This window comes from Diceros bicornis, chromosome 28 (genome assembly GCF_020826845.1).
Source record: "Diceros bicornis minor isolate mBicDic1 chromosome 28, mDicBic1.mat.cur, whole genome shotgun sequence".
NCBI lineage: Eukaryota > Metazoa > Chordata > Mammalia > Perissodactyla > Rhinocerotidae > Diceros > Diceros bicornis.
The window spans coordinates 40431560-40457209 of NC_080767.1; the positions used below are offsets into that span (position 1 = coordinate 40431560).

At 59.4% G+C, this 25650-nt stretch overlaps 1 protein-coding gene across 1 annotated transcript in view; it reads left to right on the plus strand.

The window, feature by feature from the left end:
• ADAMTS13 (ADAM metallopeptidase with thrombospondin type 1 motif 13) overlaps positions 1-25650 on the plus strand; it is a 37111-nt gene that overhangs the window by 9048 nt on the left and 2413 nt on the right. Inside the window, exons 5-29 of the mRNA XM_058524686.1 lie at positions 1448-1531; positions 1828-1952; positions 2069-2215; positions 3594-3734; positions 4479-4641; positions 5477-5581; positions 8601-8752; positions 8868-8931; positions 10636-10762; positions 11264-11412; positions 11770-11890; positions 12506-12586; positions 13618-13799; positions 16145-16280; positions 16361-16490; positions 17137-17319; positions 18282-18465; positions 19088-19208; positions 20008-20137; positions 20253-20432; positions 21174-21356; positions 23080-23284; positions 24032-24350; positions 24906-25052; positions 25385-25561. Coding sequence (XP_058380669.1) covers positions 1448-1531; positions 1828-1952; positions 2069-2215; positions 3594-3734; positions 4479-4641; positions 5477-5581; positions 8601-8752; positions 8868-8931; positions 10636-10762; positions 11264-11412; positions 11770-11890; positions 12506-12586; positions 13618-13799; positions 16145-16280; positions 16361-16490; positions 17137-17319; positions 18282-18465; positions 19088-19208; positions 20008-20137; positions 20253-20432; positions 21174-21356; positions 23080-23284; positions 24032-24350; positions 24906-25052; positions 25385-25561 — 3736 coding nt within the window. The remainder of the gene's footprint in view (positions 1-1447; positions 1532-1827; positions 1953-2068; positions 2216-3593; positions 3735-4478; positions 4642-5476; positions 5582-8600; positions 8753-8867; positions 8932-10635; positions 10763-11263; positions 11413-11769; positions 11891-12505; positions 12587-13617; positions 13800-16144; positions 16281-16360; positions 16491-17136; positions 17320-18281; positions 18466-19087; positions 19209-20007; positions 20138-20252; positions 20433-21173; positions 21357-23079; positions 23285-24031; positions 24351-24905; positions 25053-25384; positions 25562-25650) is intronic.

Genomic DNA, 25650 nt, shown 5'->3' on the forward strand with positions numbered 1-25650 from the left:
TCAGACACTGACGATTTTTTAAAAAATTCTGACTAAAGGGATCTTAGGAACATTTAGGAAATGAGTCTCAGCTGATGACTGACAACCCAGGCCCCTTCCCCCACCCCTTGGTCCCCTGCAGAGATGGGAAGGGGACTTGAGGAGGTGCTGGCCATGGCAGGGCAGCCACTGCTCGCCTTGTAAGTTGGCCCTGGAGGGCAGGCAGCCCCCCTAGAATGTGGGGTACTGGGAACCACTTGGTCCCCAGCCGCAGGTGTGCCCACCTATTTTGGACGAAAGGAAAAGTTCCACGAGTCTTGAACCCTAGGCCCTCTGTCCCCTCCCTGTCCGCTCCCTGTCCCCATGTGTTGTCTGGGCCTCCCACCGGGCAGGGAGTCTGGGTCCCAGGGCCACACCCATGTGGTCCTGCCCCCTCGCAGACCTGGTCCAGGTCCAGAACAAGCCTGCGTAGGCTTTCTGCCTGCAGGCCTGGAGGTGACAAAAACTCCCTCTAAGTCACTTGACAGCTATTGTTTTCAAGCTTTGGGGGTCTCCCCACTTTTAACATGCCGAAATTTAGTCATCAGGCCGTGCTCCCTCTGGTCATTCGGCCTGTTTTACGAGGACTGAGGATGGCTGGGGGCAGGGTAGATGCCAGACTGGCTCCTGCCCAGAGGGTGCCCGTCCTGGTAATGGCCGCTGTCATCGTTGGACACCCACCTCGGGCCAGCTGCATTGTTCCTAAGTCCACCGATAGCTACAGAAGGCTTTATCTCCATTTTACAGATGAGGAAACTAACTAAACCAAGGTTAGTGAACAGGATCCTAAGCATGTAGTTGGAAGTGGCGGAGCCTGGATCAGCCTCGGGTCAGCTGAGGGCAGCGATGAGCCGCGTTTTCTCTCGGGTGCCACGTCCCACTTAGAGGACAAGCTGGTGCAAACAACCGCAGAACAAGTTGACCACGATGGGCATATTGACAGATGTATGGAGAGAGCCGGGAGCCTGGCGGGGCGGCCTTCTCATTGAGGTGCCCAGGAAAGGGCTCGTGGAGGAGGGGAGCCCTCACGCCCCCTCACAGAGATGGGCAGGTTAAGCAAGCAGAGGTGGAGAGAAAGGTGTTGTAGGCAGATCAACAGAGATGAGAAAGGGCAGGGTGATTCCACTCTGAGAGAAGCAGTGTTTGAATAGAATGTTCTAGACTAATGACAATTATCCACATCCCCTGGTTTCAGGGTTTCTCTTCTTTGTGGTGGTTGGCCTTCCTGAGCCACGAGCAGGGGGGGACCAGAGCAGATTTGACGATCTCTATGGGTGGCTCCCAGCACAAGGACGAGCACTTTGGGGGTCCCCCATGCTGACGGAACATCCTTTCCAGGCTTCCCCTCCAGGCCCCTGGAAGTCAGCAGCTGCTGGGGGCTGGCCACACCCATCCACATGTGTCACCTTCCCTGCTTGCCCTTCCACAGGGATCAGAACTGCTGAGGGACCCATCCCTGGGGGCTCAGTTCCGAGTGCACCTGGTGAAGATGGTCATCCTGACTCGGCCTGAGGTAGGCGCCACGCTGGAAGCCCAGGATCACTGAAAACCCGTTTCTGTCCTCTTTAACCTCTTCCTGCGGATGCCCACAGAACAGCTGGGGTAAGAGCAGGGCTTCCAGCCAGCCAGACCCCGATCCAGATCCCAGCTCTGCCCCAGCACTCAGCACTGCTGGGCCTCAGTCTCCTCGCCTGTAACATGGGAGGGACAGTAAAGGGTTGTCATGAGGATTGACTGAGATGCCAGCAGCAGTCAGTCCCCCACTTGGTGTGGGTCCCATGAACGCTGGTTCTATTACTGCCCTCCCAGGATGCTCCAGATATCACAGCCAACATCACCTCGTCACTGATGAGCGTCTGTGAGTGGAGCAGGATGGTCAACCCCCAGGATGACACGGATCCCGGGCATGCCGACCTGGTCCTCTACATCACCAGGTAGCCGAGCTCCCCGAGGGCGTGCCAGCCTGCCTGGGAGCTGCTCCTGCTCTCGCAAGGTGGCCCAGCGGGCAGGCACCTCAGCACCGCCCAGGTGTCTGTTCTCTCTTCCCGAGGTTTGACCTGGAGTTGCCTGATGGTAACCGGCAGGTTCGGGGGGTCACCCAGCTGGGGGGCGCCTGCTCCTCCTCCTGGAGCTGCCTCATCACTGAGGATACCGGCTTTGACCTGGGGGTCACCATTGCCCATGAGATTGGGCACAGGTACGGGGCCCCACCAGCTGTCCCCAAGCAGGCCAAGGAGCTGACCTGGGACCCCAGGAGGGAAGGTGGAGGCTGGCAGTGGGCCCTGAGAGAGTCTACTGGAAGGAGCCTGTGCCCTTGACCCCAATGGCCTAGGAAGAGCGGGGGCAAGGTCTGGGAAATCTGATACTTCTTGATTACCAAATAATTAAAAGAAACTTTTTTTTTCAAAAAATAAGTGAACAAACTTAGCAATTAGAGAATAAGTTTTGTAAGAAATTCAGGTAAATAAAAAGCAGGCTGTAAAAATCATTCCAAATCCCATAACTTAGAGATAACATCTGTTCACATTCTGTACTTAATTTTAGTCTTTTCTTTACAGACACACATTTAATTTTTTATTTGCAAAAGTGGGATTATACTGTATATTGGTTTATTACCTGCTTTTTTATGTAACAATATATTCCAAACATTTCTCCCAGGTCTTTTGCAACGTTTTTTTTTGTGTGTACCATAATTTATTTAATTAATCTCTATTGTTGGATATTTAGGTTGTTTCTATATTTGCCCTGTTATGAACTATGCATTCTGTGGGCAAATCTTTGCTCCTAACTGTTAGCATTTACCTAAAGTGGTGAGTTTCTTTTAATTATGAAAGTCACACCCACCTGCTGTAAAATTAAAATAGCACAGAGACTCCTAAAGAACGGAGTCTCTCTTTTCCTCGCCCACAGCCCCCCTCGCACCCCCGGCGGTCTCAGCGGCTCTGAGCGCTGCGGTGGAATCGCGGGCGACCCCCGTCTCCGCGGGTGGTCAAGCTCCGCATCCAAGGCTGGGGCTCCTTCCCCCACACCGGCCCACGACAGCTCCCCTTTTACTCCCTCTCCTGGGCCTCCACTCGATCTCTCCCCCACTCCCATCACAATTCCTCTATTTTGTTTGCAGGATAAAAAAAAAGGTATAGAAAACGATGGCCAAAGGTCCGCACATTTTCTCAGCCTTTTTATTTAACTGTACTATACACGAAGTCGATGACTTCACACACTGAGCCAGCCCTCAGACCAAGAAAGCGATGGTTGGCGGCCCCCCCACGGGCCCTCGAGCCCCATCCTCCCCAGACTGATAACACCATGGATTAGTTTGGCCTGCACATTTTTAAGGCGTTTTAATATTTATTAGCCAAAAGAGGCGGGAGCCACCTGGCCGGCCCAGCGTTCCCTTGGGCGGGAAACTGAGGCAGGGCGGCCGTGCGACTCGCTCCACCCGCTGGGTTAGCTGGTGGCGGGGCCAGGGAGGGACTCGAGTCCGAAAGCTCGCCGCGCGCTGCGTCCCGAGGGCGGCCAGGCCGGGACGCGAGGGACCCGGCCCGGCCCGCGCTCAGCGCCGCCGCTCCGCGCAGCTTCGGCCTGGAGCACGACGGCGCGCCCGGCAGCGGCTGCGGGCCCAGCGGCCACGTGATGGCGGCCGACGGCGCCGCGCCCGCCCGCGGGGGCCTCGTGTGGTCTGCCTGCAGCCGCCGGCAGCTGCTGCACCTGCTCAGGTAGCCCCATCCCTCACCGCGCACGGCTGCCCGCCTCCACCCCGCCCATCCCTCCCTACGCCCCCATCCGCCTCGCGCGCACCCCACTTCTCGTCCTCCGACCCTCCCCTCCAGCCCACCCCTCCATCTGTCCGCAGCCCTGTCCAACCCTCGGTCAACTCCCATCGCGTCCCCGCACCCCCCTCTCCATGGGCTCCCGTCACCTCTCAGGGCGCACTCCTCCATCCCGCCCCGCACCCACCCCTCCGTCCCACCCCCTCCCTGCGCCCGCCCATCCCTCCATCCACTCCCATCCCGCCCCCGGGCCAACTCCCTCTTTCTCTCCCACTCCTCTGCACCCACCCCTCCATCCCACCCCCTCCCCGCGCCCGCCCCTCAATTCTCCACCATCCACTCCCATCCCTCCGCAGACCCACCTCTCCAACCTCCCCTGCCCCCCCCCCCCCCCCGGCATCTACCCCCACATCCCATTCCCTCCCGAGTTCCACCTGCATCTGCCCCATGCCCCTCATCCCCCCTCCATCGCCCCTCCTTTTGCTCAGGCACCACCTCCACTCCGCGCCGCCCCTGGGCTTGAGCCTTGTGCCAGCCCAGGGTCGGCTCTTGGTCGGGGACCTGGGCTGAGAACTTCCGGCCCCGCCCACCCGAGCCCACCCCTCCAAACGCCCTCAACTCTCTCCCCAACTCTTTCATCCCGCCCCCACCCGGTGTCCACCCGGGGCCTGAGCCCAGGCCTTGTCCCAGCGCAGGACGGGCGCGCTGCGTGTGGGACCCGCCGGGGCCGCAGTTCCGGCCCGCGGGGCGCCCTCCGGAGGCGCACCCTGGCCTCTACTACGACGCTGACGAGCAGTGCCGCGTCGCTTTCGGCCCTGCAGCGGTGGCCTGCACCTTCACCAGGGAGCACTTTGTGAGTCCGCCCTCCGTGGCGCCTGCCTGCCACCCCGCCCCTCTGCACCTGGGGCTCCCTCTGCCCGCGCCCCATGGCCTCCACCCGCCAGCTCATGCCCACTGTGCACTGTGGGCACCCACTGTGCCAGCATATCATTCTCCTCAAAATTCTTAGTTTTTGAACAAGGACCCCACATTTTCATGTTGACAGGGCCCCACAAATTATGTAGAGCCAGCCCTGGCACAGCCGGTGAGCCCATGGACCTTGATCCTAAATAGGCATTTGCGGAGGGCTTCCAACCCAATGGGAGCTGGAAGGCTTCCCGGAGGGAGTGACCTCCAAGCTGAACCCTGCAGCAGAAGTATGAGCTGGCAGGGGGAGGGGAGACGAAGAGTGGCAGGCACCCCAAAGACAGACTTCCTTGCAGGGCTGCACAGGACTTTCATGGGCCCTGGGCGCTTTTGCCTTGTGGGCCCCTTCTACCATACAAAATACTCAGAATTATGTCTTAGTATTCTTATAAAAGATATACACTTTTGTGTACGTTGTTATAAATACAAATATATTAATATTACGTTAGAACATTTTTTTACCCAAAAGTTTACTTTTTTTTCTGATTTTAAAAGAAATTCAAACATTTTTGTGGGCCCCTAAAAGGATTGTGGCCTCTGATGACTGTCCCTGTTCCCGATGGAGAAGTCGGCCATGCCCCTACTCCCCGGCCACCAGTACCCACAGAGTAGTGTACTGCCTGTGTCAGTGTGTCCTGTGCTCTGGGAGGGACAGTTAAGGCTGGACACTGACCCGACAGGCCCTAGTGGCCCCTGAGTTGGCCACCAATCTCCCCTCTTAGGACAGGTGCCAGGCTCTCTCCTGCCACCCAGATCCCCTGGACCAAAGCAGCTGTAGCCGCCTCCTCATTCCTCTCCTGGATGGGACAGAGTGTGGCGTGGAGAAGGTCAGAGTGGGGATTGAAGGAGCGTGTGCGTGTGCGTGCGTGCGTGTGTGTGGCAGCCTTCATTCCTGAGGCGGGAGGCAGGAAGACATCAGTAAGCTGGGGCAGAGAGCCTGGAGCTGTCCTTGTCACCTGGTCAGGAGAGGTGGGCAGCAAGATGCCTCCCCTGCACCTGGTCGCTCGCCCACCCCCCCACAGGCCCTGAAGATGGGGCGGTTCTTCTAGGTTCACAGGACCAACAATAACAGTCGAGAGGCTTGCTCGTGACTCTGCCGAGGCAGGTGGGGATCCAGAGCCCCGCTCGTGACCTCCACGCTGTTCTGGAGAGAGCAGGGTTCACTGAACACCCACTCCCAGGCACGGTGCTGAGTCTACTTCCCCCTCCGCGGGTCTGGAGACAGGGATGACTGCCACCCCGCCTCGCAGAGAAGGCAGAGGTTTTCAGTGACAGCGTGGCCGAGCTCCCTTACCCACTCGTTCTTGTTGTCTGCGTGGTCACCCGTCTTCCCAGTACCCTCCATCCTCAGTGCCTCTGTCCCTGCCCCTCTGCCGTGGGTGGCCAGACCCTTCCTCTGTCCTACAGGCTGGTGGTCTGCCCTCTTCCCATTAGCATTGGTTTCCTGAGCAGGATCAGGGGCACAGGCATGCCAGTGGGTGTGGGGTGCCCTGTGTGTGTGAGGTGCCTGTGTGTGGGGTACCTATGTATATGGGGTGCCTGTGGATGTGGGGTGTCAGGTGTGTGGGGTGCCTGTGGATGTGGGGGCCCTGTGTATGTGGAGTGCCTTTGTGTGTGAGCTGCCCTGTGTGTGTGGAGTGCCTGTGTGTGTGAGCTGCCCTGTGTGTGTGGGGTGCCCTGTGTGTGGGGGGTGCCTGTGTGTGGGGGGTGCCTTGTGTGTATGAGGTGCCCTGTGTGTGTGGGGTGCCCTGTGTGTGAGGTGCCCTGTGTGTGTGGGGTGCCCTGTGTGTGTGGGGTACCCTGGGTGTGTGAGGTGCCCTGTGTGTGTGAGCTGCCCTGTGTGTGTGGAGTGCCTGTGTGTGTGGGGTGCCTTGCCTTGTGTGTGTGAGGTGCCCTCTGTGTGTGGGGTGCCCTGTGTGTGAGGTGCCCTGTGTGTATGGGGTACCCTGTGTGTGTGGGGTGCCTTGTATGTGTGGGGTGCCCTCTGTGTGGGGAGTGCCCTGTGTGTGTGAGGTGCCGTGGGTGTGTGGGATGCCCTGTGTGTGAGCTGCCCTGTGTGTGTGTGGTGCCCTGGGTATGTGAGGTGCCCTGGGTGTGTGGGGTGCCCTGGGTGTGTGGGGTGCCCTGTGGGTGTGGGGTGCCCTGGGTGTGTGAGCTGCCCTGTGTGTGTGGGGTGCCCTGTGTGTGGGGTACCTGTGTGTATGAGGTGCCCTGTGTGTGTTGGGTGCCCTGTGTGTGTGGGGTGCCTGTGTGTGTGGGGTGCCTGTGTGTGTGAGGTGCCCTGGGTGTGTGGGGTGCCCTGTGGGTGTGGGGTGCCCTGGGTGTGTGAGCTGCCCTGTGTGTGTGGGGTGCCCTGTGTGTGTGGGGTGCCTGTGTGTGTGGGGTGCCCTGGGTGTGTGGGGTGCCCTGGGTGTGAGGTGTCTATGTGTGGGGTGCCTGTGGGTGTGGGGTCCCCTGTGTGTGTGAGGTGCCCTGTGTGTGAGCTGCCCTGGATGTGTGAGCTGCCCTGTGTGTGTGGGGTGCCCTGTGTGTGGGGTACCTGTGTGTATGAGGTGCCCTGTGTGTGTGGGGGTGCCCTGTGTGTGTTGGGTGCCCTGTGTGTGTCAGCTGCCCTGTGTGTGTGGGGTGCCTGTGTGTGTGGGGTGCCCTGGGTGTGAGGTGTCTGTGTATGTGTGGGGTGCCTGTGGGTGTGGGGTGCCCTGTGTGTGTGAGGTGCCCTGTGTGTGAGCTGCCCTGGGTGTGTGAGCTGCCCTGGGTGTGTGGGGTGCCCTGGGTGTGAGGTGTCTGTGTATGTGTGGGGTGCCTGTGGGTGTGGGGTGCCCTGGGTGTGAGGTGCCCTGTGTGTATGAGGTGCCCTGTGTGTGTGGGGTGCCATGTGTGTGGGGTGCCTGTGGGTGTGGGGTGCCTGTGGGTGTGGGGTGCCTGGGTGTGGGGGGTACCCTGGGTATGGGGGGTGCCCTGGGTGTGTGGGGTGCCTGTGGGTGTGGGGTGCCTGGGTGTGGGGGGTGCCCTGGGTGTGGGCGGTGCCCTGGGTGTGTGGGGTGCCTTGGGTGTATGAGGTGCCCTGTGTGTGTGGGGTGCCCTGTGTGTGTGGGGTGCCTGTGTGTGTGGGGTGCCCTGTGTTTGGGGGGTACCCTGGGTGTGAGGTGTCTGTGCATGTGTGGGGTGCTTGTGGGTGTGGGGTGCCCTGGGTGTGAGGTGCCCTGTGTGTATGAGGTACCCTGTGTGTGTGGGGTGCCATGTGTGTGGGGTGCCTGTGGGTGTGGGGTGCCTGGGTGTGGGGGGTACCCTGGGTATGGGGGGTGCCCTGGGTGTGTGGGGTGCCTTGGGTGTATGAGGTGCCCTGTGTGTGTGGGGTGCCCTGGGTGTGAGGTATCTGTGTATGTGTGGGGTGCCTGTGTGTGTGGGGTGCCTGTGGGGGGGGGGAGTGCCTGTGGGGGGGGTGCCCTGTGTGTGTGGGGTGCCCTAGGTGTGTGAGGTGCCCTGTGTATGTGGGGTGCCCTGAGTGTGAGGTGTCTGTGTATGTGTGGGGTGTCTGTGGGTGTGGGGTGCCTGTGGGTGTGGGGTGCCTGGGTGTGGGGGGTACCCTGGGTGTGGGGGGTGCCCTGGGTGTGTGGGGTGCCTGTGGGTGTGGGGTGCCTGTGCGTGTGGGGTGCCTGGGTGTGGAGGGTACCCTGGCTGTGTGGGGTGCCTGTGGGTGTAGGGTGCCTGTGTGTGGGGTGCCTGTGTGTGTGGGGTGCCCTGGGTGTGGGGGGTGCCCTGGGTGTGTGGGGTGCCCTGTGTGTGAGGTGCCTGTGGGTGTGGGGTGGCTGTGTGTGCGGGAGATGGGCTGTCCTTCTCTTGCAGTGGTGCTCCAAGGGTCACTGCCGCTCGCTGGCGGAGCTGAGCCCTGTGGGGGCAGTGCACGGGCACTGGTCTGGCTGGGGTCCCCCCAGCCCTTGCTCCCGCTCCTGTGGAGGAGGTGTGGTCACCAGGAGGCGGCAGTGCAACAACCCCAGGTACGGCACAGAAGGGGCACCATTCTCCCTGTTAGGGAGGGTGGTTAGCCCCACATTCCCTGGTTGAGTGGCAGTGGGTCCCCTCTCACCCCTTGTGTCTCATGGGCATTTTCAGACCTGCCTTTGGGGGGCGTGCATGCATCGGTGCTGAGCTCCAGGCCGAGATGTGCAACACCCAGGTAGGCCTGCTTCCCGGGCAGGGGCAGGGCCAGAGGGTCAGGTCAGCAGCCCTGGAGGGGCTGAAGGACCAGGCAGCTACAACTGTGGTTCACACCAGGGCACTTGTGAGAGTGAAGGGGGTGCTGCTAACACCTGCGCTGGGACCACAGTGCATACTCTAGGATGGTCCTACTGCTGACACAGCGACACTGAAGTGTCCCACCTGCCTCCCTGCACTGCCCTCCACAGGGCCCGCGTGGGAGAGCGGGGCTGCACATCTCTGCCACGAGAACCCCCCGTCCCTCCTCCCCCGCAATACGGTCTTTACTTCAAAACCACGAGCTATTCTTTTAGTTATAAATTCAGGTGAAATTCACATAACGTAAAATCAACGGTTTTAAAGTGTGTGATTCAGTGGCATTTAGGACATTCACAATATTGTGTGCCCACCACCTCTATCTCGTTCCAAAACATTTCCATCACCCCTGAGTAAACCATGGACGCAGTAAGCATCACTCCCATGTCCCCTCCCCTTGGCCTCGGGCAACCACTAATCTACTTTCTGTCTCGATGGATTTGCCTATTCTGGACATTTCATATAAGCAGAATCATGCAATACGTGGCCTTTTGCGTCTGGCTTCTTTCGCTCAGCATCATGTTTTGGAGGGTTGTCCGCATTGTAGCCTGTGTCGGTGCTCCATTCCTTTTTATGGCTGAGGAGCATTCCCTCGTGTGGATGGACCACACGTTGTTCAGCCATCGTCCGTTGATGGACATTTGGGCTGTTTCCACCTTTTGGTTCTTGTGACTAGAGCGGCTATGAACCTGTGTGTACGTGGACTTGTTTCAGGCCTGCTTCAATTCTCTTGGGTATATACCTAAAAGTGGAATTGCTGGGCCACGTGGTGATTCCGTATTTGACTCTTTGAGGAGCCTCCAAACCATTTCCAGCAGCTGAGCCATTTGGCACCCTGCCCCCCCGCCCAGCAGTGTGTGAGGGTTCCAGCTCCTCCACATCCTCTCTCACACTTGTCCATGTTTTTGATCGTGGCCATCGTAGTGAAATGGCAGACTGATTCCTTTGACACTGAATTAAAATCTGCACGTGGTGAGACCTTCCCTCCCTGCCTTCTCCAGGCGGACACCCGAGAGTCTTCACCTGGGACTCGGGTCACAGGAGCGGGCTAGGGGGCAGGCACGGAGGGCAGCCGCGGTCCCCATCCCTGCTCAGCAGGTCCGTTCCGATTCTTTCCTCCTGGGCTGCAGTGCGAAGAGGCCAGGACGCCTGCACGCCTCAGCACTGCGGCTCTCGTGGCGAAGCCCTGTGCTCTCGGCTGCCTACCACCTTTCTAATCACCTGCCTCTAGAGGCACGTGCATGGTGAACACACGTCATCCGTCTTGTTTTCTGAAGTCTGGGCCTTCGGGTTCCATGAGCGGTGCTCTTGGCCCTGCTTTCCTCTTCGTTGCTGGGCGGTAGGCCCTGCCATGTATTCTTACAAATTCTCATGGAATGCTCCCACCAGCAGACAAAGGCTCTCGACACCCCACTTTACAGAGCAGGAACTGAGGTGCAGTCAGGAGGTCAACCCGTGTCTTGACCCTCACACTGCAGGGTGCCTGGCTGTCTCCCAGTGACAAGGGCCCTCAGTCCTGGGCCCCCTGCCCTGGGCCCCTCACCCCTGGGGGTCCTCCTGTGCCTGTCCTCTGCCCCTTCCCGGCCAGGCCTGCGAGAAGACCCAGCTGGAGTTCATGTCAGAGCAGTGCGCTGAGACCAACGGGAAACCACTGCAGCTCTCACCAGGCAGCACCTCCTTCTACCGCTGGGACGCTGCTGCACAGTACAGCCAAGGTGGGGCCTGGGGCGTGTGGTGGGGAACCAGGCCCTGGAGACCCTTGGGTGGGGAGAGTCATTGGGGGCCGGCTCACCATCACTCCGATGCTGTTGAGAGCAGGCCTCAGGTTCGGGCTCTGCGTCAGACAGACTAGGGATCACTTCCTGATTCAGCCACTTGCTAGCAGATCTGAGTCTCGGTTTTCCCGTCTGTGAAATGGAGATAAAAGCAGGCTCTCCCCGTTCGGGTTGTTGGAAGGATTCAGTGCAATGATGCAGGGGAAGCCCCGAGTGTGCTCCTTGGCTCATAATTCAGTGACATTCATTACATCAGGATTATGATGACCACCTCAGGAGGCAGAACAGGTGGAAAATAGAAACCCTTGCCCCAAATGCAAAGGGTGAAGCTAGATGGCACTGGCACGGGGAGGGGCCAGTTGGATCATGTTTGCAGGGTCACTGCCCTCCCTACTCCCTGCCACTCTCGAATCAGGGTCCCTTGTCCCTCTGCCTTCCCAGGGGATGCCCTGTGCAGACACATGTGCCGGGCTGTTGGCGAGAGCTTCATGGTGAGGCGTGGGGACAGTTTCCTGGACGGGACCCGGTGTGTGCCAAGTGGCTGGCGGGAGGATGGGACCCTGAGCCTGTGCGTGTCGGGCAGCTGCAGGGTAGGTGTGTATGGGCAGCGGAGGTGCCCTTCCATCCACTGTGGCCCTGAGGCCTGTCCCATCAGAAGCCAAGATGCAATGGGGCCTCCTGGGGGGTCTTTGGGTGCTGGCCCCCATGAAGCTGCAACAGAGTCTGCATGGGGTGACGCCAGGACATAGGGCCGACTTTGGAGTTAGCTAGGGGTTAAGAGCTGTGCTGTGACCTTGGGCAAGTCATTTAAGCTTGTTACCTGCGTAGATATCAGACGCTGCAGAAATGCCCCCAGTTTGTTGTGTGAATTCACAGCTGTGGGTGACAGTGGGCCAGCACCCTCCAATGACATCCCTCGGTCTCATCTACCACTCCCCTTTGCACAGACGTTCGGCTGTGATGGCAGGATGGACTCCCAGCAGGTGCGAGACGTGTGCCAGGTGTGTGGAGGAGACAACAGTACGTGCAGCAAACAGAGCGGCTCTTTCACGGCTGGAAGAGCCAGAGGTAGGGGCCTCCCTCGGGGTGGAGGGCTAGGCTCCCTCCAGCCTCCAAGAAACCCCGGCAGCCCAGAGCCTGGTTGCAGGGTGCCCGGGCCAGCAGGGCCTACGTGCTCGCTCAGCCCTGGGCCCTCAGATTTTGGTGCGGAGGCCGCCGTGGGGAGGGTGGTGCGGCGGTAACGGTTGCTCACTGTAGCCACGAGACAGACAAAATCTACAGCAGGCTGGCGTCTCTTCTTCTGCTTAAGGAATCCTCTCAGGGGTGTTAAATTGGAAAATCTTTGACTTTGAAATACTTATAAGAAAGGTCAAGTCATTTGCAAAGTTGATGCTTAGAGGGTCAGTTGAGGAGTTGAGTCCCGCCTCCTTCTGGTGGGCCCCACGCTGTGCTGAGAACCTTGGGTCCAGTGCCTTCCCCTGGCCAGAGCAGCGCCCTTCAGATGACCCTCCAGCCTGGCTTTGATTGCCCCCTGTGACGGGGGCTCACTGCTGCTTGAGGCAGCCCCAGTGCATTGTGAGATTTCGGTGTTGAGGCCCCCATTTTCTGTACAGCTGAAATCTGCTCCCTTTGGCTGGGATGTAGGTGACCTGAGACCACCCACCCTCCTCTTCTTCCTCCTAGAGTATGTCACCTTCCTGACGGTCACCCCCAACCTGACCAGTATATATGTCGCCAATCAGAGACCTCTCTTCACGCACTTGGGTGAGTTGGCCAGAGGACGCCCACCCAGTGTTAGCCAAGCCGCAAAGGTTGAGGGCACAGTCCCCAAGATGACTTCACCTCTGACACCAACTGCAAGTTCGGGGTTTCCAAAACCACCATCAGTTAAATAATTCCCTAGGAGGACTCAGAACACTGAGAGCTGTTACACTCACCGTTATGGCTCATTACAGGGGAAGGAAACAGAATCAAACCAGCCTAAGGGCAGAGTCTGGGAGGGTTCCGTGTCCAGCATCGAAGCGTGACCACACTCATGGAGCATTGCCAATCCAGGGAGCTCACGCAGGTTCAGGGTCCAGTTTTTACTGGGGCTTCATTACGTAGGCGTAATGGATGGATGGATGGATTGCTCACATGGATGATCTCAGTCTCGGCTTGACTGATGCCCCATGACCCAAAGCCCCCACCCTCAATCACATGTTTGGTCTTCCTGGTGTGGCCAGTCCCCACCCTACACAAAGACACTCCTATCAGATGTGACACAGGTTCCCTCCCGGAAGCCGGAAGCCGAGGGCAAAGGCCAGGCCTATCTTTTGGCAAGGCCAGCTTCCTTACTACAGTGCCACAGTGGGTCTTTATTTCCAGAGGGCATCCACTCCTGACCTTTGCTTCTGGAGTGGGGGCTTACCCTGGGGTCCTCGAGCCCCTGGCCTTGCCTGTAGAGCTGGTGTGAGTGCACTTGGTAAAGGAAGCAGGTCCACGGCACTCATCAGGTTCTGGAAAGAGGCGCAGAGGCACCACATGGGAAAGCCTTCTGTGGTCAGATGTCTGTGTGCATCTGGAGGGTGCACCTTGCTCACTGCAGAGCCCACCCGACCGAGACAGCAGGAAGACCTGCTCCCCAGGGAGGAGAGGCATTTATGTGGAGGTGAAGATTACATCCTGCTGGCCTGTTGTCGCCTCCACCCTGTTCCTTAAACCAAGACCTCATCTGTGCAAGGGGGTGGCACCTGCCTTCTGAGGGTGGGAGGGGTGGTGCCCCACTCTGCTGATGGGCCTCACTCCCCCCACAGCAGTGAGGATCCAAGGGCGCTACGTCGTGGCTGGGAATTCGAGCATCTCTCCCAGCACCACCTACCCCTCCCTCCTGGAGGACAGCCGTGTCGAGTACAAAGTGACCCTCACTGCGGACCGGCTGCCCCGCCTGGAGGAGATCCGCATCCAGGGACCCACCCAGGAAGACATGGAGATCCAGGTGACCAGGAGGGCCTGGGGGAGCTGGCAGGGACTCCTACTGCTGTTCATCTGTCTACCCGTTCACACGCTCACTCACCCACTCAGCAGTCATGGGGGGGCCTGAGGAACCTGTGCTCGGAGCCCACAGGGGTCCCTGGAGCTCTGAGAATGCAGGGGTCAGGAGGCTTCCTCAGGAAAGGGGTGATGGGGCTGGGGTCTGAAATGAACTAATGCTGCTAGGCCAAGCAGGCAGGGAAGCGTGTAGAAGGAACAGTGCGTGCACAGGGGGAGAAATGAGGAGAGATAAGGAAGGAGACCCCCCGCCCCCCCCGCCAGGCAGACCTCGAGGGACCTTGCTGGTCATGTGAGGAGTTTTGGATTCCTCCTGGGGGCTGCTGAGGGGCTCCATGCCAGGTAGAGTTGGGATGGGGCCTGTGTCAGGCCTGGCTGAAGGAGGGGATAGGGAGCAAGACAGTGGGGGTAGCTGGTTGGGCTGACACCCAGATTAGAGACCCACCACGGGGGCAGTCCAGGAGCTGGAAGCAGGGTGATCTAGGGGTCAAGAACCCAGGCTAGGGACTCAGATGGACTGGAGTTCGAGTCTTGGCGCTGCAGGAACCTGGTCAAGGGACTTAACCTTTCTGAGCCTCAATTTCCCCATCTGCAAAACGGGACTAAGCATAGCTACATCATAAAGTTATTGTGAAGATTCATTGTTTTACAAGCAACATACATTAAGTGCTTGGCAGAGTGTCTGGCGCCCTGTATATGAGCCATGAAAGGTGGCTGCTGCTACAAAAACCGAGTGCACACTGGCTTGGATCTCGAAAGCCCCCAGAGGATTGGGGATGCCCCATCCTAATGGTGAGAAAGTTTGGGGACAAAGGAATGAGCACCATGAGGGCAGACCTGGAACCTGAATGTTCCCTCCCAGTGGTCGCTCTCCTCCTGCAAGGATGCTAGGTTGCCCAGGTTCTCATGCTGACTCTGCCACCGACGGCTGTGTTTGTGTCCCTCTGCCTGCTCCCCGCGCCTCAGTCTCCACATCTGTAGAATGGGGATGGGATCGCAGTCCTTCTCCTAGGGTTCTGGGCAGGTTTCAGGAGTTGATGTCTGTGCTGTACGGTGTTGGCAGTGGTCCCCGGCACAGAGGAAGCCCTGAGCCCTGAGCTCTTACTGTGTCTTTGGGACAGAGGTAAATGGGAACACAGGCAGGTGTTGTTGGGCACATCCTCAGTGCTGTGATCTCGTTGGTCTGAGTCCCCATCTGTGCTTTGCTGAGGGAGGTGCTTGGACGGAAATTAGTGTAGGCTGAAATAGCCCTTGGGAACCCTTGGGGAGGGGCCCCAGTCTTGGTGGCCCCTGACTGTGATCTAGCAGCTCTACCCTCTGCTGCCACAGCTAGGGGAGATAGCAGGGGCTCCCCTAGAAGGCCAGGCTGGGCCAGAGCAGGCCCCTCGTGAGCAGTTCACCCCTTCCCTGCCTGCCCATGTGGCCCAGTTCACCCACCTCCCCACCCCCAGGAGCACTGTTCCCAAAGGGCAGCTCCGTCGACATCCTTTGCAGTGTGAATAAAATACAGGTTCCTGGGCTCCTCTCAGAGCCACTGAATCAGGACCTGCCCTGGGGGGTGGGGGCTTGAGAATCCCCATTTTAACAGAGGACCGTGATGGGCGGCCAGATGTGGTGTCACGGGGCAGGTGCTGGGTGCCACTCACTGTGGGACCTCGGGTGCCTCCTCCTGGGCCCTGCCTTCCAGGCTGCCCCTCTCTGTGCTGGCCCTGGGCACACCCAGTGACCCTCCAGAAGTACTGCCCTGCTGAACACCCTCCCTTAATGTCTGTACTCTCAGAGTCGAGCCCAGGCCGCCAGCCGGCCACAGGGACCCTGATCTGACCCCTTCCAGCCGACCCTCAGGCCTCATCTCTTGCTCCAGAAGCACGTGCTTTGCTGGCCTCACCCCCAGGCCCTTGTCTGGGTTCCTCTCTGCTGGAATTCCCCTTCTCCTACCTCTGCCCTTGCCCCCAGGAGCTCCTTCCTGACCTGCCCCACCCCTGGTCAGCCTAGGAGCGCTTCTCTGCTCCCATCATACGCTGTGCAGGTTGCCATCCCTGCACTTACCAGGTACTTTAGAATTATCTGTCACCACCACCCCACCCCACCCACTGTGAGCTCCTGGAGGCTGGGGCAGTGTCCCGTTGGATGTGCTGTCCCCAGAACCTGGCATGGGATCAGCATCGCTGATTGCTTGCTGAGTGAAAGAGTATAGAGATGGAGGAATGAAAAGTTAAAGGCTTCCTGGGGTAGGTGGCCGTGACAGTGATCCTCAGGCAGCCCACTAGACAAAGCCCATGTCTCGTGCAGGTTTACAGGCGTTACGGCGAGGAGTATGGCGAGCTCACCCGCCCCGACATCACCTTCACCTACTTCCAGCCTAAGCAGCGGCAGGCCTGGGCGTGGGCCGCCGTGCGGGGGTCCTGCTCGGTGAGCTGTGGGGCAGGTGAGGCCCGGGGCAGGGCTCGCCTAGAGCATGGTTTGCCCTCTGCGCGGAGACGGTCTAGCCTCCTTCTTTCCTCCCAGGGCTGCGCTGGGTGACCTACAGCTGTCTGGACCAGGCCAGGAATGAGTGGGTGGAGGCCGCCTGGTGCAGAGGGAGCCGGCAGCCAGCGGCGTGGCCGGAGTCCTGCGCCCCTGAGCCCTGCCCCCCATAGTGAGTGCCATCTGTGGCTCCAGGGTGGGGTCAGCGGTGGCCCCGGGGCTCTCACCCTGGCTTGGGGGGTCCTCATAGCATGGGCTAGGCAAGAGAGCTTATGGGAAACTGCGCTGTGAGGTGAGTTCTGTCGGTGTCCCCATTTTGCAGGTAAAGACACTGAGACTCAGGCAGACACGGGTGACAGTGTCAGCCCGGTGTGACCCCCGCCCGCTGCACTTCGTCTGCGGGCAGCACTTGCCTTCTCTGAGCTCAGGTGGTCACTGCCGAGTGGAGATGACTGCCCTGCCTGGGGGTTGTGGGGAGACTCAGGGAGGTAGCGATGGAAAGCTGGCCGTCGCCGGCCCCTGGCAGGTGCGGTTGGTAGGAGAGTAACGTTAGGGACAAGGCCATCCCTGTTGGGTTCAGGGTTGGGGCAGCCACTTACCAGCACTTTTGTACGGGTGTCCTCAAGCTCAGGTGCAGCTTGGGGACACCTGGAGAGCCGGAGGGCTGGGCTGGCTGTACCTGCACAGTGTCCAGGTACCTGAAGGGACACCAGGCCCGGCCCAGCCAGGGAATCGAGTCGCCTGCCTCCCACCCGGTCCCCCTAAGCCAGCCTGGGGACCGGGCCGGATGCCCCATGCTCTGTTCCTCTCCTCCTCAGCTGGGCAGCTGGAGACTTCGGCCCGTGCAGCGCCTCCTGCGGGGGAGGCCTGCAGGAGCGGGTAGTGCGCTGCGTGGAGGCCCAGGGCAGCCTTCTGAGGACGTTGCCCCCGGCCCGGTGCAGAGCGCTGGCCCAGCAGCCAGCGGCGGTGGAAACCTGTAACGCCCAGCCCTGCCCTGCCAGGTGAGCACAGGGAGGGCGGGGCTTGGGAGGGCGGGGCTTGCCCCAGGCCAGATCCAGGCAGTCTCCCTGGCAGGCCTTGTTCCTGCGCTGAGCCCTGCCCCTGCTGAGTGTCCCTTCTTCCCAAGGCCTCTGGCTGGGCCCCACAACCCTGGGTAACAGGCAGTGGTGGCCCAGAGTTATGACTGTCACTATACAGAGACCCTGGGCTGGCCATTTCCCTCTCTGAACTTTGGGGTGCCTGCTCAGGGAGGGGCTGAGGACCAAGTGCAGCCACAAATATAAAGCAATAAATGTCACTTTGTCATTACTCTTGTCGTTTCCACACTGCCTCCTGTCCCCTTAGTGTCCAAGCGGACAGTGGCTTAACGTTCTGATTTGCCACTGACTGGGTGACCAGGACAAGTCCCCTCCCCCTCTGGGCCCCAGTTTTGTTATCTGTCCAGTGGGGAGGGCGTTGGCCTAGGTCCCTGGTGGCCTGCATGTGGCTCTGGGCTCCTTTTCCCCTCTCGCATCCGTGGCATACATGGGAATCACTGCTTTTTCCCACTGCTGCCTGACCCTGCCTCAGAATCCTTCTCAACACCACACTCCAGGCAGCTACCGCCTCTCAGAGTCGGCACACGCACGAAACCCATTTGCCGGCCGTGACCTGGGTGGTCCGATGGCACCTGGCACCTGTTTCCCAGTGCCTGCTAGGTTGTGTGGGGCGAGGTCACTGTCTGGTTGGAGGAAGGGCAGGGGTCGGGGCTGTGTCACCACACCCTGGGTGCCGAGTGGAGTGCCAGCAGCACTGGATCCAGAGCTTCAGGGGAAGGCCCCTGGGCTTGGCTCCTTTTGGGGACCCTCTTTGGGCTCTTGGATATTGGGGAGCAGGTTTGCTGCCTCCCTGCCCCAGGAGCTGGGCTGCACCCACAGCCCGATGGCACAGGCAGGGCCTGATGGCTGTCCCTCGCCGTCCTCAGCAGGGAGGTGTCCGCTGCGCGCTCGACGGCCTGTGGAGCAGAACTGGCTGCGCAGAACGTGACGTGCACGCAGGGGGCAGATAGCCTGGAGCTGCCGGTGACTGCTGGGCCCTGCTCACCAGACGAGAAGCTGCCGGCCCTCGAGTGCTGTGTGGCGATGACGTGTCCTCCCAGCTGGGGCCATGTGAGTGTGCTCGGTAGGAGGGAGGCTGGGGCTCCTGGGTCCTCATCTGGCTGGGAGAATGAGGAGTACTGGTTACCTTTGACCTCCCGGCCAGAGCGAGAAGACTGTGCTCCTGCAGGGCTGCTGTCCGCGAGATCCCTCTGGTCAGAGGACAAACCTCGAAATAGCTCTGGGCTTCTTGGGAAGCCCCCCTCCCACTGGCGAGCCAGGCCCTGTTCTCTGCTGTGCCGAGAAACGCCGCCATGCTCCCGCCTGGCATCAGGGGCTTGAGTCTGGGTGGTGTTTTCAGGCAAGGGTGCTGGCCAGCCCTGTCCTCTCATGGCTGGTGGGGACTGCAGGGACGTGCATGCCTGCAAATCTGGCTCCTGAGCCCCAGCCCCCAGCCCCACCCCACAGTGACCAGTCACGCTGATGCAGAGGCCAAGGTGGGCGTGTGGTGGGGGCATCCGCTGGGTGCTCTCCTCCCCAGAAAGGAACAGCAGGGAGGAGCAGCCTTTGGGGTGCTGGTGACCTCTTCTGCTCTCTCCTGAAGGGATTGGGATGGGTGGAGGGGGAGGGCAGGTGCTCAGGGGTCGGGAGGTGGGAAGCCCAGACCTACCAGCTTGTTGCTTGCCCCCTGCAGCTGGACCCCCAGCCTCCCGGGGAGGAGGCTACATCCCCATCGGGCAGTGCCAGGCTGGAGGCTCACCCTGCACATGTGTGGACTCCCCTGGCGGGGCCGTGCTCCGTCTCCTGTGGTCGAGGTGAGGCCCCTGGCCCTTCTGAGTCCAGCTAGCTAACTCTCACTGCATTTTGCCCAGTTCTAGAAAGCATTTGAGGTGGCTTACAGAAAATCCAAATGACATAAGAACATGACATAATACACAAGGAGATTGGGGCAAGGTACGGACAGCCACATAAACGTGTTCACTGATTGGCTGAAAGATGGGAAAAGATCATAAAACCCAGCAATATTGGCACCCAGGAGTGAATTTCTTAAGGTTCAGAAAAGCTCTGAGAGAGAGGCCCCAAACTTAGCTCTGAGCATCCTGGTGGCCCAAGAGAAACAAAATTAATTTTAAGATACACAGTATTCCTAAACTAAAACCCTAACCACTTGCTCAGTAGAACCTCAGCATGTTTAAAATTGAGACTAGAGATTTCTTTTGAGGATACTCCTAAAGGAGAGAGGTAAGGAAAATGGCCTCAGTAACATCTTCATGATAAACACAGTAAGAGATTTTTCATATAGTAATTCTTATAATGCCTTTCAGTAAACAATAGCAGCTACCACTTGTTGGGTGCCTACCATGGGGCAGGCACTTTGTATCTCCCCTTTAAAAATCTTTATAAATATCCTTGCAAGTTAGGCACCATTAGATGAAAAACCCGAGGCTCAGAGAGGTTAAGTCACTTGTCCAAGGTCACACAGCTGGTAAGTGGCAGAGCCAAGACTCAAATCCATGTGGGCCTTATCTGTTAGAGCTCTCCAGAGAGCAGAGCACTTGCAGTCCCTGCTGAGCCCTCCTCTTGGGGCGCCGGGTCCCTGCTTCCTCCCTGCAGGCCTGATGGAGCTGCGTTTTGTGTGCATGGACTCTGCCCTCAGGATACCTGTCCGGGAAGAGCTGTGTGACCTGGCAAGCAAGGCTGGGAGCCGGCGGGAGGTCTGCCAGGCTGTCCCGTGCCCGGCTCGGTGAGTAGCGGGGAGGGAGACTGTGCAGAGGGGCAGCAGTCTCGGTCCCACAGGGAGGAAGGAGTCTTACCCTGGGGCGTGGCTTCCTTCTGAGCGCTGGCTTTCCTTCCTGCAGGTGGGAGACCAGAGCCTTGGCACCGTGCCCAGTGACCTGCGGAGGTGGGCAGGTGCCGCTGGCTGTTCGCTGTGTGAGGCTGGACCACGGCCACTCAGTCCCCCTGCCTCACTCCAAGTGTTGGCCGGTGCCCCAGCCCAGCCCCTTCGAGGACTGCAGCCCGGAGCCCTGCCCTGCCAGGTGGGCCCCTTCCCGAGGGGACAGGCCGTCCTAGGCGTGCATCCTTGGGGGTGGCATTGTCACCTCCCTGTGAGCTCCTGACCCTCGGCACCCTCGGCTGCAGGAGTGGGTCATACTGGTGCCCCAGAATGCTGTGGGGGGTTAAAGCGTGGGAAGCGCATCACACGGGCTCTGGGATGCTGTGGGCGCACATGGTTGATGGTTCATTCCTCCGTCACTTGCTCTCTACTGAGCACCCACTAGGCCCAGCACTGCTCTGGCACCAGGGGATAAGACAGCAGTCAGCAAGACGGACAGGCACCTCTGCCCTCCTGGAGCAGACGCTAGGGGCAAAGGGGAGACGGACACTAGATAAGGCAGATGGGGAGATGTAGTCTGATGGATGGTGATTGTGCGATGTAGCAAACTCGAGGGAGGGAAGATTGGATGCTGGCAGGGACAGGGTCTGGGTGGAGGTGGGGCTGGGATTCCTATTAGAGACAGACGTCTTTGCAGGGCCCCTTGGGTGCCCCTCTCCTCCCCCCACTGCCTTTTGGACACATGCTCAAAGCTTCCCACATTGCCCTCAGCTTCCCTGTCTGTAAAATGGGCTCTTCTGACTGGTCTCTGCCCATGGGGCCAAGCTTCTCGGTGGAGATATAGGGGCGACCCCCAGAGACAGAACCTCTCCAGGCCCCCCCAGTCTGGGAAAATGAGGGGAAGCCCTGCTCCTCTGGGCTCCCCTGACTCGGGTTTCCCCAGGTGGCGGTACAAGCTGGCGGCCTGCAGTGTGAGCTGTGGGGGAGGGGTTGTGCGGAGGATCCTGTATTGTGCCCGGGCCCACGGGGAGGACAAGGACGAGGAAATCCTGCCGGACACCCAGTGCCAGGGGCTGCCTCGCCCCGAGCAGCAGGAGGCCTGCAGCCCGGAACCCTGCCCGCCCAGGTCAGCAGCCCCAAGATATCCAGGAGGCAGCCTGAGCTCCTGGTGTGTGCAGACGCCAGGCGAGGCACCGTGGGGGTTAAAGGACGGCACGGTGGCACAGGAGACAGCCCTCAGGAAACAGAACTACGGGGCAGGCTGCCCTAGGTGTCAGAGGTGACGTTTCAGCAAAACGCAGGGAGCACTGTCGGGTCTAATGGGAGTGGGGGGCTGGGGTGGGCTGGGGGGCCTCACAGCAGGGGAGGCAGCTTTTGAGCAGCCTGAGAGTGGTCTCAGCTGGGGTACAGCACCGCCAAAGCCCACACAGGACAGAACAGGTCAAGCCTGTGGGGTCCGGAGACAGGATTGGAGTCCAAGGGGGAAGGGCAAATATTTACCTGCCTTGTTCTCAGTTTTTTCGTGGTTTCTGTGTCATACAGAAAAGAAGGTAACAGACACCATGTCCCACCACCAGATTTCATAGGTCTTACCATATTGCCATGCTTCCTTCCTATCTGTCTCTTTGGTTTTAAAGAAATACACGATTATGGATAAGATTTCATTTAAATGAAGACCCTTACCTCATCTGTGATTTATTTGAGGTCTGTTGCAGAGTAGGGAGCAAACTTTATATTTCCAGATCGTGAATCAGCAGCATTTGTGGAATTTCCCACAGATGCTCCTTTGCCATATCCGCACTCTTGTGTACGTTGGAGTCTATGTTGAGGCTTTCTATCAGGTCCTGTCGGTTTTTTTCCCCACCTATTCCCATCCCCATACCAAATTGTTTTAAATATTGTAGCTTTATGATCCATTTAGCATTCTTACCAAAGCAGCTCTTGATTTCTTTGCTTCTGCTAAAGTCCCTTGGCCATGCACCCCATTTATTGTTCTACATCACATTTAGAGTTGATCTGGGATTTTTATGGGAATTTCACACACACATGAGCTCTGGCTACCCCTCGGACATTGCTGAAGCTACTTTGGCCTCTGATGTTCTGGAACATTCCAGGGATGCTCCTGACACAGGGCTTCTGCACCTACCTTCCTGCTCCCAGAGGACATGTGGCAACATCTGGAGACATTTTAAATGTCACGACTGGGGAGGGGGGACACTAGTGGCATCTAGTGGGTGGAGGCCAGGGGTGCTCTAAACATCCTACACTGCACAGAGGGCCCCCACGACAAAGAACCTTCTGGCCCCAGATGTCAGTCGTGCCAAAGTGGAGAAGCCTGTATGCTCTGAGACGTTTCCCAGCGTCTAGAACAGCACCAGGCCCATGGAAGGCATGTGTTGAGAGCTGGTATCACAGGGTTGAAAGGGCGGCACAGTGTCGCGATTAGGACCCCAGGCTCCAGTGCAGGCTGCCTGGGTTCATCCCTGGCTCATCATCACTTGTTGAATGATTACAAGTGACATGGGCATGATTGCCCCGTGTTGAGACCTTATCCTGGGGCATCGTTCCCCATCCCTGTAACTCGGACCAGCGAGTAGCTCCATGGGTGTCAATGGGTGTTATGTGATAAAGGCGACAGAGGGGGGCACCTTGTTAAGGGAAAAGAGACCTCTTTCCTGCAGAGCCTTCCTATGCCAGTGAGCCCTGTGACCAGACAGGAGGGGTTCAGGGGCTGCACTTCTGGATTTCAGCGGCCCTAGAACCTGTCCAGGCCGACCGTGCGAGGAGCCCACTGGGGCATGCTGTCTTTGGGGAGGCCCAGCCTCTCCTGGGGTCTTCTCTTCCTGCAGGTGGAAAGTCACATCCCTTGGCCCATGCTCAGCTAGCTGTGGTCTTGGCACCGCCACACGCTTGGTGGCCTGTGTGCAGCTGGACCAAGGCCGGGACGTGGAGGTGGCCGGGGTGGCCTGTTCAGGTCTGGTGCGGCCACAGGCCAGCATCCCCTGTGTTGTTGCCGACTGCACCTACCGGTGGCACGTCAGCACCTGGACGCCGGTAAGCGCTGCAGCTGGGGCCGGGGAGGCATCGACTGAGGGTCCTCACGCATGGGGCCCTGGGGGGCTTTGAGTCATTGTGATCCCCTGAAAGGAGGGGGAGAGCCGGGCTTGTTGGAGAGGGGGCAGTCAGGACACCTAGGAACAAAGACAACGCAAGGCCTAGAGACCTGGAGGGCAGCTGGGCCTTAAGAGGCCTGAGGTCTGGACACACCGGGAGATGAACGGCAGATAACTCAGTTCCACCCAGATTAGCAAATGCCATGCCATGCCCAGCACCTCACAAGGCCCCAGAAACAAAAAGCTAAAAAGGGCTGGGTCCCCCTCAGAGGAGCTCACTCACCATGTGGAGGGAGAAGAAGCAAAGCAGGTAGCCGCTGCCCACCTCAGTCAGAAGGACCCAGGGCATCTGGGTCAGGCGGAGATGACGGCTCGGACCAGGGCAGGAGGGCAGTGTGGAAGGAAGAGGCCATGCCGAGGGCTGCCTGTCCCTGCTCTAGGGTTTGGAGAGGCAGAGAGGCCTCGAGGGTGACAGTTAGAGACCTGGCTTGAATCCCTGCTCCTCCTCCCTATGTGATTTGTGCAAGGTAACCTCTCTGAGCCTCAGTCTCCTATCTGTAGAATGGAGACACATGCCTGCCTCCCGTGTTGTGCAAAGATTATCTCAGATCACACCTGGCCTGTGGTCACCGCTGTCCTTGTCACCCTCTGGCAGGTCAGCCCGACTCCTTCCCCTCTTTCCTGGCAGTGCTCTGTCTCCTGTGGGGGTGGCATCCAGCACCGGCATGATGCCTGCCTTGGACCCCAGGCCCAGGTGCCTGTGCCAGCTGACTTCTGCCAGCACTTGCCCAAGCCAGTGACGGTGCGGGGCTGCTGGGCTGGGCCCTGTGAAGGGCAGAGGACACCTAGCCCATCGCCCAACAAGGAAGCCACTGCTCCAGGCCAGACCACAGCTGCCACTGCTGATGCTTCCCCGGAGCCGCCCCAGCCCCGGGCCCACCTCCTCTCCCCAGGCCCCCGGCCTCAGGGACTCCTGCCCGGGCCCCAGGAAAGCCCGGTGGAGTCCAGTTATGTTCCTTTCTCCTTTCTTTCTCAGCGGTGGGCTGGCTGCAGGAGGGGTAGACAAAGGCCTCTCCACCTGGGAGAGCTGGGAAGAGGTCCTTGTGAGGATCTCCTGGGAGTGGTCCTGAGGCAGGAGCTCTCAGGACACTGGGATGGATGTATGCAACTGGGCTGAGGGGATGGGCTTGGGAGGCCGGGTTTGGGCTGGCCCTCCTCCTCACTGGCAAAGCGTAAGCTCACTTTTATTATCGTCACGGGAAAGTAACCTGAAGGTCTCCCAGAGTCAGAACCCAGGTCTGTGTGACCCAAAGCTATGCACGACTGTACACACTGCCTCTCTCTCGCTGGAGCACCTGGAAGCAGCTCTGGCCTTGGATGGTGATGCTGTGACCCAGGCAGCCCCCTCCCCTGACCTCAGAAGTCTTCTGGCTGGGCCTCGGAGGACTTCAGCTGCCCCAGCCTCCCAGGCTCCTTCCCCAGCAAGGAAAGCCCCAGGCCCTGCCCTGCTGGGAATGCCCCCACTGGAAGCTCTGCTCACTTGTGCTCCACTCCCTCTCCAGGTGCCTGTGGCCGGCAGTACCTTGAGCCAACAGGAACCATTGACATGCGAGGCCCAGGGCAGACTGACTGTGCGGTGGCCATCGGGCGGCCCCTGGGTGAGGTGGTGACCCTCTACGTCCTCGAGAGTTCCCTCAACTGCAGCGCTGGTATGTCTAGGGCTCTGTGAGCAGCTGCTGCCAGTGACGGGGCCTGCCAGGTACCAGTGAGCGTGACTCTAGCGTGCCCCATTCCTGGCAGGATGCTCCAGGGGCACTCCCGCTTATAATCATCACGGCCATCTCATGACTGGGGTGCGATTGTCCTCATTCTACAGATGAGGAAACTAAGGCTAGGAGAGATTAAGTAACATGTCCAGTTACTCCCATATAGCCAGTAAGTGGGAGAGTCAGGACCCAGACTCAGCTCAGTCTACCTAGAGCCTCCATGCTGCCCACCTGGACTGGGGGGTGCTGGACCCTCACTGCACTGCACTTCCCAGGGGAGATGCTGCTGCTCTGGGGGAGGCTCACGTGGAGGAAGACGTGCAGGAAGCTGGCCGGCATGACCTTCAGCTCCAAAGCCAACGCGCTGGTGGTGAGGCAGAGGCGCGTGCGGCCAGGAGGAGGAGTGGTGCTGCAGTATTCCAGCCGGCCCGCCCTGGGAACCTTCCACAGAGGTACGGTGAGGCACAGGAGCCTGCCCTCCTCCCACAGCGTGGCCAGACAGTGCTGCTGCCAATGGGCCGGTCCCGACGTGGCGGAGGGC